General features: G+C 47.3%; 1 protein-coding gene across 1 annotated transcript; it reads right to left on the bottom strand.

Annotated features, from left to right (window-relative positions):
- Positions 1-11,061: 11,061 nt before the first annotated feature.
- Jun (Jun proto-oncogene, AP-1 transcription factor subunit) lies at positions 11,062-13,750 on the bottom strand. The gene has a single exon (XM_055618974.1). The coding sequence runs from the start codon at positions 12,795-12,797 to the stop codon at positions 11,796-11,798; it is 1,002 nt and encodes a 333-aa protein (XP_055474949.1). The 5' UTR covers positions 12,798-13,750; the 3' UTR covers positions 11,062-11,795.
- Between the last annotated feature and the right edge of the window lie 993 nt (positions 13,751-14,743).

Below are 14,743 nucleotides of genomic sequence, written 5' to 3'. Positions count from 1 at the left end.
CCTTTTGTAGTGACTAGGCTAAGTCCCCTCACTGTCCCTCCCACCAGTGAGGGACACCCAGCCAATGAGTCACATCTCTTTGATAGCTCCTTTCCTTATCTGACAACAAATAAACTCAATTTCAGCCGCTTGGTCTGAAAATAGTTGAGATTTGACTGACAGATGCTCTGAACCGTATGTACCTTAGTCCCTGATGTTGCCTCTCACCAAAATGCCATCATCCCATTTTAATGAACAACTTTTTCTCATTCCTTTAAGATATAAGCTCAAGGAGCCCTCCAGCAAGGGGGAAGTCAATGAACTCTATCACACAGGCATCTGTTCTCAGTTCTCTCTGTATTAACTGCTGGGATAGCAGTCAGCATGGTGAATGTCATTAGTTTTAATCTCTCTCTCTTTGCTTCTCTCCTCCAGGTTTACTTTTTGTTTGTAGAAGAGGAGGAATTCAATCAACACGAGGTGAAGGAGTAGAATTAATATTATCTTTTGTAAGCACGATGACAAACCAATCCCAAACCAAAGTAATGTCTACTTTACTTTTCTCATTGCTGTGGCCAAATACTTTACACCAAGGAACACAAAGGGACAATGGTTTACTTTGGCTTACAGTCTAAGGGGATAGGGTCTATTATAAGGGTGAGTGGGCATGGCGGCAGCAGTCTGAGTTGCTTGGTCATATTCTGATCACAGTTGGGCAACAAAGGGATGTTGTTATGTAGCTTTGTCCTTCCCGTTATCTTGAGACTTCAGCTCATGGGATGATATAGCTAAATAATATCCAGAGTGGATCTTCCCTTTCCATCACCTAAACCTCTTTGGAAACACCTTCAAAAGACATACCCAGAGCTGTGACTTCTAGGTGTTTTCAAATGTAGTCAAGTTGACAATGATGATTAAGTATCACAGTATCCTAACATGAAAAGATTGTAAGGCCATTTGTGCCACAAATCACTCACCTTATTTTAGCCTAGAATTGTCTCAAGACATACAATAGAGGTCAGTCTGCTTTGGTATTTTATAGTTACATCACTGGACCTACCCTTCAAACATGTGTAAAGCCCATTTTTATTACTAGGAATTTTCAGGTAATTTCCTCACCTCCTGGATTCTGGGTGTCATGAACCTGATTCATTCCAAGGAGGAGGAAATCATTGTACTTTAGTGTCTCCTCATAATTCAGTCGTGATAAGTTTGTCTCATTCTCTCTTCTGCTTTTACTGCTTTAGGCATTGAATTGTGGGACTACTGATGGAGACATCGATACTGATGCCACAAGACAAGCAGGTAAATAGAGGAAAACTCAAAGATAGAGTGGGTTTTCAAAATATTGTCTAAAGAACATTCAACTCTTCGCCTTAATTTGTCTAAATTAATCTGTTTTTGATAGTAGGCATCATAACAGCAACTCTCCTCCTTCTATGCCCCACTGCTGTGTTACCCTGTTCAAAAAAAAAATACCCTGGTCAAAAGCAACTTAAGAGAGAATTCCAGTTCCATGTCTGTCATTGTGGGGAGCTAAGGGAGCAGGAACTTGGAGGAGCTAATCATATTGTATGCATAATGAAAAGAAGAAAGCAAGGAATTAATTCACCTCCTCACCTCATACAGTTCAGACCCCTTTTTCTAGGGGATGGTGTCACCCCCAGTGGGCAAGTCTTCCCATCTCAATTAACATAATCAAGATGATGTCCCATAGACAAGTCCACAGGCCAACCTGATCTAGACAATCCCTCATTGAGGCCCTCTTCCCAGGTGATTCAAGATTATGCTAAAATGACAGTTAAAAGTAACAATCATGGGCTGGAGAGGTGGCTCAGCGGTTAAGAGCACTGGCTGCTTTGCCACAGGTCCTGAGTTCGACTCCCAGCAACCACATGGTGGCTCACAACGATCTCTAATGGGATCTGATTCTCTCTTCTGGTGTGCGTAAAAACAGAGCACTCTAATACCCATTAAAAAAAAATAAATATAAAAAAAGGAAAAAAGTAACAATCACAACAAACAAGTTCAACTCTCTTTAATGAAAATTTTATGCATGTTATATATGCATGTTATAAATGATAATTTAATACAACCTTCCTGGGCATTTGCCATTAGAGAAGAATGAACCACTAAATAATTAAAAGTGACCAAAAGAGTAGATAGTGAATTTTGACAAGGTAGTAGATGGGAGTAGCTAACCCTCTGTCCTGTTTTTGTTAATGATACATATAACAATTACCAAATAGATAGGGTCAGATATTTGATATTTTCTGTTTGACCCTCCAGATCAATTTCTAATCTATTCCCTCCTAGAGCTTGATTTTCTTTGAAGATCTTCTTCAGCCTCCCTATGTGGCCATAGAGCTTTCAGAGACTCTGTGTCTTGGTTTCAGGGATGGGTGGTTGACCTATATTTAAGGCAACTGGTATGCCTCCCAACCCAAATGGATAAGAGACCTAATGAGATCAATAAAACACAATCCTGGGAGCACATGGATTGCATCTACTTCATTTGTGTGGACTCAAAGCTGGACTGCTGGACATTGCTACCTGGAGATGAGGATGAAGCTGGTCTTTCCTTCAACAAGTGGAGTCCTTAGAGATACCACAGCCTGATGCTACCATTTGAGCCCTGTATATAGCCAGACATACAGCTCCCTCTGCCAATGGCTTTTCAGTGATATTCCTCTGCTGACACTGAATTCTCTGTTGCTTGAAGTCAAAACATTCTAGTGGCTAAATCTATGTTTTGCCAGTGTTAGGCCTGGCCCCTTTCCCCATGTTAGTGTTCTAAAACCTTATAATAATCCAAGAGAAATTGGTGCTATTAACTTCATTTTATAACTAAAGCAACCAAAGCTCAGAGAAGCGAAATATTTTCCCACTCCCAGCTAGTGTTTTGTGTTAAAATGCAGCTCCAACCTCAGCACTGTTCTCTAGGCATGGGTTGTAGCTAGAGCATTTCAGTATCATGTCCCTTTTGTAAAAGTCCACGTCTTCACTGCTATCTTTCTGTTCTTAACACTCCCAATCTACTATATCCCTCCTCTCTGCTGCTAGGCTTTGACTTCCAGAATCCAGGGAACAGACGTTAGTCCCTCCTTCCAGTAATCTCACTCAGAGTTAGTCATTCTTTTGCTGGAGGCAGGGGCCTGGCTATGATGACCCCTGTGTCATCCTGGAAAACAGGCTGTGCAAACCCTTGCCTGGGTGCTAGCAATTCTTTATTTTCAGGCACTCAGCCATTCTCATGGGCTTCTCTGACAACATGCAGGTGGTTGGGGGCTGGGGCAGGGGGGTGGGAACCTAGGCCGATAGGCTCCCTGCTTGGGCTTGGCATTTTATTGCTTGGGCGTTTGTATGCAACCAGTTATGTTTGAAACTCTGCCTCTTTCTGACTTCACTTCCTAAATGTGCTGACATGCTTGTGAGCCAAACCAAACAGGTTCACAATACTATGCCCAGAGAATATTCCCCTTTGAGTGCAGCTGGCAAAACAAAACTTTTCTTCAGCCTGCAGAGAGAACCTGCCAGCCCTTGTATGACCAAGACACAGGCCCTTGGAGACCTCATTGGGTTTTAATAGGAAATAGTTCCAACTCAGCTATAATGGTGTGTGTGTGTGTGTGTGTGTGTGTGTGTGTGTGTGTACGTGTGTGTTTGTGATTATTTCTTCCTGAGTTAACAAACTCATATGGCTAATAGTCACTTGCCTGCTATAGACAGGTGTTTTTTTTATAAATGATTCTCCAAACAGCCTTTTATGAAGGATATGGTTGGTTTCCTTTTTACAAAAGAAGGACTTGGGGCTGGGCAAGATTAAAGAACTTGCTCCATACTCCCCAGCCACAAGCAGCAGAGCTCAGATCCAATCCAGCAGTCCTTAACTCCAGAGCCTGCATCTGCTAGCTCTACCTCTGTTCTCTTCTCTGCCTCATCATGCTTCAATTCTTTGTGTATCATGGGAGGGACCAGGTGCATGAAGTTCAGCAAGTTGGTTTCTTCTCTGAATCTGAATATACAAAATAAAATGACAAAGTATCTGTGTCACAGAGAGGTCCTGAGATCAACTGAGGTAGACATGTCCATGGTAAGAGTACTCCAAGGCAAGGTTACACGTGGACAAAGTCAGTCCCTTGGGGTCAACTTAGAGTTGGCTCTAGTGTCTACCTATTGCTTATTTCATAACATCGATCGAGGTATATGAATCTTCATTTTCTCATACGGAAGATAAAACACTAGCATCCTCCTGGTGAGTCCTAGCACGGTGTCTGCTGCTAAGCAGGAACTTGTAAAATGGTGTCTACTCTGGACATCAATTTCTATTATAAAGTGCCCGTGGCAAATACTTCTGGTTCCTATGGAACACAATTGCTCCGGAAGTTTGATTCTCAAGGAAGGTAGAATATGCTTAGCAACGGTACAGTACAAGTGTCTCTCAAATCTCAGTATTCAAAACTAACAAGTTCTGTTTTCTTGTTAATATCTTCCATAAGTATATCCAAAGGGATGGGAAGACTCTGATAAATAGTATTATTTAGGGGTCTACATTGATGGTTACCCCATTTCTGTGCTTGTGCAGCTTCTAAAACACTGGAAGAAGGAACACGTTGAATCTCATATTCTACTTGGATAACCTGTATGTCAACCATGGCTTGAATTGAATGGCTAACACAACTCAGAAGGTTTTCCACCTAGCTCAAGGAGAGAGGATGGGGAAGGGCAATTATGGGCTTATTCTCTTCTCTGGGGTGAGCCTGTAGACACATGATTTGCTTTTGGTCAATGCGACCTGAGTAGAAGTCTACTGGGGCAGGAACAGGAAGATGAAAGTAAAGGTTATGTGTTGTTGGCAATGCTTGTGAAGCTTGTGCTACTAGGAATACTACCTGTGAAGTGAGGAAATGCCACAGGGACATTGACTCCATGCAAGAAATTTCTCTGGTACAGTGAGCACAGTGAAATAAAGCAGTTGAAGATAGTTGGGCTATGATATTGTCAAGCTACCATATTTGCCATCCCTGGACCTGTTTCATCTTTGGATATCTAATTTAAATTATGTCTTCTGTTCTGGCCTCCTTGAGCAGCCTGAGTAGTCTAAAGATCAATTATATCACAGCCCAGCGGCCATCCATCTTCACGCAATATTTGAGGTAAGGTCAGTCAAAGTTCTTCCTAAAGTGAGTTAATACACTCTGGAGGAGATTAGCCATCCATAGGAGCTGATAGACAGATGGTTCTGAGATTTGATAAATATCCAAATTCTATCCAGGTGGTTCACAAGCACCTACAGCCTGTGAAGGCAGTAACTCAATCAATGATCTGATAACCCAATTTTCTGAAGCAACAATGAGTCAGCTCTCCAGCAAAGACTTTACTGTGCATACATGAAGGAAGTTTATATATCAAGAAACCACCAGGGCTTCTCAACACTGAATATTTGGTTCCCTCCAGGAAGGGAGGGTTTGCAGCAGGGCAGGAAAAGTTCATTAGACACTGCTGAGACATGGACAAAATCTCTCAGGAGACTATCTGATTACCTTTGCTCAGATGCTAAGCACATCAAAGAACCTTCTGATAGTTTATTGAGCTTGTTGGAGTTCTACATATAGAAGTGTGTGTACTCATTGAAGGATTCAAGGTCGCTAGGGCATCTGATCCCCAGAACAAAAGAAGAAAAGAATATAGCTGTTGATGCCTCACAATAGAATCATGGCACCACCTGTGGTTGGACACTTGGCCTCAACAACAGCATTCAGTTCACTGGTAGACTTGGTTTCTATTTTTATGAAATAGAACTACTATTAGGGTCCAGAAAAGTGGGGAGAACATATTGAAATAGAAGAGGTCAGGATTACCAAGTATGAATAATCATTGTTCTCCATTCTCTCCTTTGCCCACTTCACTCCAGTGACCCAGACTCTGTCATAGCTCCCACAGAGCACTGCAGCTTTCTTTCAGGCTGACCCTCTCTTTGGACTTCCCTAACTCTGCCTACCTGTTCTAGCTGCCCAGCTCTTAGTCATCTAAGGATCCTTAGCATGTGTGCTTATCTTGGAGGCCTTCTTTGCTCCTCACCCAGTTGAGATTATCTTTCTGGCTGCTAGTGCCCAGTTCTTCACTGAACTAGTCCATGTACAGCCATATGCTTTGCTTGCTTTCTTTATTCTTATCTCTCTTAACTATTTATAAACTCCAGGAAGGGGGCTTCTTGCCAGTCTCCCTCTCTACCGTCTTCTCAGTGCCTCACCCAGAACAAGCATGCACTATTACTTGCTATGGAAAATAAGTGTTACACGAAGGTAAGGCATTCAATTCGCAGGCCTCTTTGTTGGCCTCTTTGTTAATATTGCAAAGAGTTTGTTGTATAGTTTTGGTCAGCTCTGGGTGGCTAGCCAAAGTCAAGCTGTGTCCTGTTGCCTTTGTGAGGACCCACTCTCAGTGCTCACCCTAGCAGCATGGCCTAGGCCTTGCAACTGCATTTCTTTCAGATGTATTTGAGTATTTTGCAAGACGGCTTTCCTTCAAGAGGTCAAATTGATACTGGAGAGGAAAACAAATGGAGGAAAGCAACAAGGATAAAGCCTCTTGACAGTACCTTTTAGCTTTAATCTGACAAGTGACAGAAGAACAAGAAAGCTGTGTGATGTAGCTTGCACCAAGCCATCTTCTTCCCCAACTCTAGGACAGACATTCTTTTTTTTTTTTTAATTTTATTTTTTCTTTTAATCACAGGTCATTCACTTGTATCCCAGCTGTAGCCCCTTCCTTTTTTTCCCTCCCAATCCCACCCTCCCTCCCTCATCATCTCCCTGCCCCCTTCCAAGTCCACTGATAGGGGAGGACCTCCTCCCCTTCCATCTGACCCTAGCTTATCAGGTATCTTCAGGACTGGCTGCAATGTCCTTATCTGTGGCCTAGCAAGGCTGCTCATCCCTTGGGGGAGGGGGAGCTCAATAAGCCAGTCATTGAGTTTAGGTCAGAAATAATCCTTGTCCCCCTTACTAGGGAACCCACTTGGATACTGAGCTACCATGGGCTACATCCGAGCAGGGGTTTTAGGTTATATCCATGCATGTAGGACAGACATTCTAAATGAACCCTTTTTGTTATTTCTTTTACCTAGCCTCTTCATTCATGTGTCTTTGAAGCATAATTATTTTCAATGTTGACCCTGTCCATGTTCATTTTCAAATCCCTCTACATTGCCCCGTTATTCAAAACACAATGTGGGCTAGACACCACTGAATAAGCTGACCCTTAGCTTATGGCCATTTCATCCCCTTCTTTGCACTGTTTGTTTTCCAGCCTCTTTAAACAGATCCCATGCCCCCCCCCCCCCCCCCGCATCATACGGTACTTGCTCAAGCCGCTTTCATGCTTTGAATCTACATTTCTTTCCCTGGGCTGGTTCAAATGTCATGTCTGTGAAATCTCTCTTTCTAACAGCTCCTTCTCCCCTCACCCAGCATTGCTTGCTTATAGCATGTGTCCATAGCACTGGACCAGTCTCTGCCTCCTCTCCTATGCCTTCTCTCCCCAGAGCGAGTTCCCTGAGAATAAGGGTGGTAACCTTCCCAATGTTTGCCTCCCCATAGCCTGATGGGGCCTTAAAGAGGGCCAGGCCAAGTAACTGTCTTATATAGGATGTCTGAAAGGCCTCTGAAAGGCCCCTGTGGACCTAGATACACTCCAGAGAAACTGTGTGTTTGGATTTATTGCCACAGGCACTCCTAGACCTGTTGAGTCCTAGAGCACGGCTAATGAGTAAACAGCCAGGCTTCAATTAGTGGTTTGTGAAGTGTCTCTGGATATCAAATTGCTTTTGCTGCTTGATAATCACAGCAGCTCATGGGGATGAGAAGGAACAGGGCAAAAATTGTTCCCTTGTTAAATACAAGCTTGGCTCATAAGCTCAGTTGTATCTGTAGACACAATTCAAGTTTTCCACCTCCCCAGATAAACAAATAAATCAATCTGTTCTTCAAAGGTAAAAAGGAGTGCTTTCACTTCCATGCCCTTCTCAGCTAATAATTCTCTTCTCTGCCAGAGGACTAATTGATCCATCAGAAATTGGATAATGGAGGAAGGGGCAGGGGGGCTTGGAAAGTATTACCTTGTCTCAGTCAGTTCAGTTCTTTTCTAAGGACAAAGGGTACATATGTTGGGTAATCAGTTTAATTCCCGCCTCAGCAAGAAAATACTGAATATTGACTTCTAGACCCCAGCAATGCATTGAACTACAGAACGTCCTCTTTGTCTGAATGAAGCTAGACGCTTCTAGGAAAGTCACACCTGGAACTACTTTCTGTGATTTCGTGATCCTTCCCCACCTCTACAGTGGGGCCTAATAGTTCGGGTAGACTTCTTTTATATAAGATGACCACTTGGATTAGTGAAGGTGGAAAGGGATGTTCTGTGTGGCTGGAGGTCTGACTAAGCTAACAGCACAATTCTTTAAGGAACACTAATTGAGAAGTGGGCTTTCGAACTTTGTTTCAGGCTAAGTTCAACTTTCTGGGGGCTATCTCTTATCCACTTTGAATTATGCAGTAGGGCATGGATGAACTGTATTCAATTAGAAGTAATTAAGATCTGGAATTGGGGGAAGGGAGATTTTAAGTTGGCTTGTTTGTTCAGTTATCAAAATGTTATTTTATGACCACCCACTATGTACCAGGTATTATACTAGGAATCCTCTGATTAACAGGATAGAGTTTTATCCCTGACACACAAACATTCACAGATGCTCACATTTTCACATTTTTCTAAGTGTGATGACACTCTGAGGGGGATTAATCATTCCATATGAACATGGAACCAAAGAAAATTTTACAGGAAAGGCACCACTGAAGCCAAGTGTTCTAGCTACTGTTCTTATGCTATGACAAAGCAGCTGGCCATAAGCAACCTAGGGAGGGAAACGATTTTTCTGGGCTCACCCTTGCAGTTTTTATTCCACTGTTGAAAGAAATCAGTGCCTGAATCCAGACTGGAACACTAAGCAAACTTTGAGAACAGGTGAGGGTGATCATTTGAACCAGAATAAAAGTCTGGCCAGAGGGAGGAGTAGAATGATACAAGCAAGAAGCTTAGAAATTTAAAAGGCCCCAAGACCCAGATTTGTATGTAGATGCTTCTGGTGATGAACATGAAGCATCTGAGTAACTTTTTTTTGTCACAGGGCCCTTGGAAGGTAAAAGAAAAGATAACAATGTTTTCGTGTAGACATTTCTATTGGTTACATAAACCCTCTGTCTCAATGGAGACTTAATAGTCTGTGAAATATATATATATATATATATATATATATATATATATATATATATATATGATTATGAAAAATTGATGACTTTATATGCCATTGGCTGAGTGCTAAAGCATAACACTGAAAGTCCATAATAGAATTACTCATTGTGTCTACATTAACTAGCTGATTTTCTGCTTTTAAATTTTACAGGATACCATAACTGAATTTCTTCTTTTGCCACTATTTTTTATGCCTCTTTAGAGGTTAGAACAGTCAGAATTTCAGTAAGATAATTCAAAATATTATTTTAAAGAAACAAACGTAGGAATAAGCTTGAGGACATTTGTTTTCCCCTGTGCCAACTGAGGAGTAGTGGAGTGGTGAGGCATTTCTCCATGTGCTATTGTCTGGGCTTAGCCTAGTGTTGAAGGTTATCAATCCCCCAGCCTGTGTTCTTTTTCTACTGTGTACTTGTTTAACTCCCATAGAGCCCCACCCTAAAGCGCTTTATTGCCCCTCTGCCACTCCTACATATGGTCAAAATCAACTCACCTTCTGGGTTGCTGACATCAGCAAATTCACTGTTCAGCGAAAGTGCCTCAGCTCCCAGTAACTCTTTGTTCAAGAAGTATTATTACCATGGAGTACGTCTGGTACCCAACAAGCCTGTCCAAGCCCCTGTGGACCTAGATGCACCCCAGAGCAATTGTGTGTTTGGATTTGCCGCCACTGGCACTCCTAGACCTGTTGAGTCCTAGAGCACGGCTAATAAGTAAACAGCCAGGCTTCAATTAGTGGTTTGTGAAGTGTCTCTGGATATCAAATTGCTTTTGCTGCTTGATAATCACAGCAGCTCATGGGGATGAGAAGGAACAGGGCAAAAATTGTTCCCTTGTTAAATACAAGCTTGGCTGATAAGAAGCTCAGTTCTATCTGTAGACACAATTCAAGTATGCGGTCTCCCCAGAGCTGAGGTTTACATTACAGATGTTTTATATAATCAGTGTTGGACCCATTTCTCTTGTGAATCTGTCCTATAGTGTTTATAATAGCATCTTCATAGACTGGCTGTATAATTAATTAAGCCATATTGATTACTTTGAAACAAACTAAGAAATGTGGACTTGGTATTGGGGAGCGATGGGGATGGAATGTAAAAGGGGAAGGGGGAAGGGGGAGAATAGTTCACCCAGGCCCCAACTTCTACTTTGACTCTTCCTAAATTCTTTGCTTCTAAATTACTAAGTTCAGAATGCAATAACATTAACCCCAGAAACTTAGAAAACCTTCAGTATTTGGTTTAGGAAGAAAACAGTAGCAAAGGGAAAGGAATTCCAGATTTTTAAAACCATTATTTGAATACATTTATTGTAACAAGAATGCTGTTATAAATATGCACAAGCAAAGGCCATCTTTTTCTAGGAACTGTCAGATTCTGAGCCGGAAGGAGACACCTTTTGTAAAAACTCCCATGGGATCCTGCTTTGAGAATAAGTATCTATTGCTAAGTCTCTACTATGATTATAAACAATCACAGTGCATGCCATTTGATACAGCTCTCGGCTGAAGTGTCTGCTTCCCCAGTGGGCTGTCCCTCTCTCCTTGCAACACTCCCCTTCTTCCAGCCTTAAGAAACACCAAACCATCTTCTGGTCAACAATCTGGACTTGCAGGTTGCTGGGGGACCGAGTATGACCCAAGGGTAGCATGCAGGGCATCTAGTCCTACAGTCAAGAGAGCACAGCTTTCACCCTAGAGAATTTGACACTCAGCTGTTATTTCATCTAGCTATCATTATCTATGGATAAGGCAGCAGAGAGGTTGGGGGCTACTTTTCAATAGTTTATTGTATTTTCTTAAATATCCTTTCTGGAAATTTTCAGAAACAAAACATAAAAAAATTATATACTTTATTACAAATGGTAAACTCAGAATGCTTCAAATCTCTTATATACAAACAACTGGGCAGGCCACCCAAACAAACAAACATGGAATAACTTACAAAGGCAGGAAGCTGTTTATTGACAGTAATCAGCTTTCATCAAATTAAAAAAAATATATATGTACATACACAACTGGGGGAGGCAGGCCAGGGGAGTTCATCTGCTGTCTAGCCTGGCACGCTCAAGCCTCCCTCCCCTCCCCAGTCCTCCCTGCTTTGTGTTCTTAAGGAGCACTACAGAAGCAATCTACAGTTTCTATTGCAGTTTTAATCCCCCGCCCCCCTTTAATACTGAATGAGATCGAATGTTAGGTCCATGCAGTTCTTGGTCAATGTTAACGAAAAGTCCATCGTTCTGGTCGCGCGGGCACAGCCCGTTCGCAAAGCCTGGCAGCCAACAGGCCGCCGCTCTCTGGCTCCGCGCCAAAGCAAGGCGCGCCACGTCCTTCCCACTCCGGCACACTGGGGGCGCCGTCAGGACGCAACCCAGTCCATCTTGTGTACCCTTGGCTTCGGTACTCGGACACTTTTTTTTTCTCTGTCGCAACCAGTCAAGTTCTCAAGTCTGTCTCTGTGTTATTTTTTTCCTTCGTTGCCCCTCAGCCCTGACACAGTCTGTCCTCAAAACGTTTGCAACTGCTGCGTTAGCATGAGTTGGCACCCACTGTTAACGTGGTTCATGACTTTCTGTTTAAGCTGTGCCACCTGTTCCCTGAGCATGTTGGCCGTGGACGCCAGCTCCGAGTTTTGCGCTTTCAAGGTTTTCACTTTTTCCTCCAGCCGGGCGATCCTCTCCAGCTTCCTTTTCCGGCACTTGGAGGCAGCGATGCGGTTCCTCATGCGCTTCCTCTCTGCCTTGATCCGCTCCTGGGACTCCATGTCGATAGGGGACAGGGGCGGCGTCTCCCCCGGCATCTCGGGCACCGTCTGCGGCTCTTCCTTCAGGGCCTGCAGCCGCGGGTGCTGCACTGGGATCTGTTGGGGCAAGTGGTGCGGCGGCTGAGGCGGCTGCGGCTGCTGCTGGGGCTGCGAGGGAAAGGCCAGCCCGGCCGCACCGTAGGAGGGCGCCCCGGCGCCGCTGCTCAGTGCGGGGTTGAAGTTGCTGAGGTTGGCGTAGACCGGAGGCTCGCTGTGCAGGCTGGCGCTGTAGCCGCCGCCGCCGCCAGCGCCCGCTACCGAGGCCACCGCGGGGGCCACCATGCCCGCCCCGCTGACGGGTTGTGCCGCGGACGTGACGCTGGGGAGAGTGTTCTGGCTGTGCAGTTCGGCCAGGGCGCGCACGAAGCCCTCGGCGAAGCCCTCCTGCTCGTCGGTCACGTTCTTGGGGCACAGGAACTGAGTGGGTGTCGGCGTGGTGGTGATGTGCCCATTGCTGGACTGGATGATCAGGCGCTCCAGCTCGGGCGAGGCAAGCTTGAGCAACCCGACGTCCGGAGACGTTAGGAGGTCCGAGTTCTTGGCGCGGAGGTGCGGCTTCAGATTGCCCACCGGGTCAGCCAGGTTCAAGGTCATGCTCTGTTTCAGGATCTTGGGGTTACTGTAGCCGTAGGCGCCGCTCTCGGACTGGAGGAACGAGGCGTTGAGGGCATCGTCGTAGAAGGTCGTTTCCATCTTTGTAGTCATAGAACGGTCGGTCACCTCACGCGCGGTTGGCCCGGGCTGTGCGCAGAAGTTTCGGGGCTGCAACAGCGCGCTGGGAAGCGGGGGACACCCGCGCGTCCCCGCTGCTCCCGCGACAAGTAAAGTTTGTCTAAGAGCGCGCGCTCCTGCCGGCGGTACTCCCCGCGGCGCCCTCCTCCCCAGCTCGCTCCAGGGAGCGCAGGGTTAAGACACCGCCTGCACTCGCGCTGGTTGGCTCCCGCGCGCCGCCGGGCTTTGAAAAGTCGCGGTCACTCACGGAGCGCTCCGGGGGGGTGGGGGGAGCAGCGGTTCCTCGGAGCCCGCGGACCAGCTCCACCGGCAGCGGCTCTCGGGCGGTGCTGACCAGTCGTCACGGACTTGTCGGTGGAAGCCCGCGGTCGGGCTCCGCCGCCCGGACTCCGACAACTGTCCCCTCCTCCGCGGCGAGGGGGAGGGGGACGCTCGGCAGCCGCGGCTAGCGCTCGCCCAACTTCGGCGGTCGGTTGCGAGCGGGGCCGGCTGGAGGTTCCTCTTCTCCCTTTCCTTTACGGTCTCGGGGGGGCGGCCCAAAGGCGCAGGAAGGGTTTGCAAAAGTTCGCTCCGGGCCACTTGTTCCCGGTCCTGCGGGTCAGGAAAGTTGCTGGCCGGCAGCCGCTCGCCTACTTCCTCGCGCGATCAGGCGCCGCTCCGCTCTCGATGCTGTCAGCCGCGCCGGGACTTTGCGGGCTTCTTCTCGGGGAGAAGGGACTCTCCAAGTGCTCCCCAAAACACCGGTGTTGCAGGAGCCACGGGCGCTGGATCCAGGCAGTTGGTGAGAAAACGAAGACTGACAGAGGAGCAGCCCGGAGACGGCCGCGTCGGTTGGCCGAGCCCGTCCGTCCGTCCGTCCGCCTGTCTGCCTGAGCGCGTTCCTGCCGGGCCGCCTCTGCCACACTCCGTGCAACTCTGAGTCCTTATCCAGCCTGAGCTCAACACTTATCTGCTACCAGTCAACCCCTAAAAATAGCCCATGATGTCACCCCAAGGCCTTCCCATTGGCCTGCGTCGCTCTCAGGGGGGCGGGCCCGCCCGTCGCCATGGAGACCTCACCCTAGAAGATTCTTCTCTGGGCCCGCGAAGGCTCACGGGATGAGGTAATGCTCCGCTGCGCTCCTACAGTTGGGCCCTTCTTTCTCCTTCCCCCTCCCCCTCCCGTGCGGCTCTCGGGCTTGTGTTCCCGGGTTCCCTCCCCGGCGCGTCTTTCCCGGCCCGCCCGGTGCATTGTGGGCTGACGTCTTGGTTTGGCTGTCTAGTGACGGAGGCTGCTGGGTCGGCTAGACCCTTGCGGCGTCTGTCGGAGGCGGGCTCAAGTTCAGGGCTTGGGGGACCCGGACGGAGACGCGGGATATCCAGAAAGCTGGGGGAGGCTCGCTTAGTGGCCCGGGGCGGAGGGCCTGGCCCGGGGGCGCGCGCGCGCACACACACGCCCAAGAAAGGGTTGAGTGACCCGGGCGGTTGCGGCTGGCTCGGCATCCCCCGCACTTCCGGGAGGCAGAGCGGCGCGGGTTTAGGTGGTTGTGTGCGCCCCCCGGGTGCGGGAGCACCGAAGTGGGCTGAAGTGGAGCGGGCTTGAGAGGGGCCCTCCCGCGAAGAGGACGCGTGGAAGTTTGTCTCCTGGTTTAAGTTCCGCTGGATCTGCGCCGCTGTGGTGCGGTACCTGGAGGCCGGAGATTTTGCGGGGCTCGGGCGCCTGGCACAACACTTCCTTCTCTGGGGACCTTTGGGGAGGGGCTCGCTTAGCCTCGGAGGGACGCCCTTCCTAAAGACGCGAAATAAAGGTGCGACCCCAGCGTCCCAGGGGGTCGAAACCAACCCGTAAGGGTTCGAAACTCCGGGAACCCCAGCGATCGCCTGCGCTAGCCTACACGCGCGCGCACAAACACGCACACACAGTCCCGCGCACACCCGCC

This window comes from Psammomys obesus, unplaced genomic scaffold, assembly GCF_907164565.1.
Source record: "Psammomys obesus unplaced genomic scaffold, mPsaObe1.curated_primary_1811, whole genome shotgun sequence".
Classification (NCBI taxonomy): Eukaryota; Metazoa; Chordata; class Mammalia; order Rodentia; family Muridae; genus Psammomys; species Psammomys obesus.
This window is presented reverse-complemented; position numbering and strand designations above follow the sequence as displayed.

What these genes read in the sequence shown, in the direction of transcription:
- Jun (XM_055618974.1), bottom strand. Translation starts at nt 12,797, where the DNA reads ATGACTACAAAGATGGAAACGACCTTCTACGACGATGCCCTCAACGCC.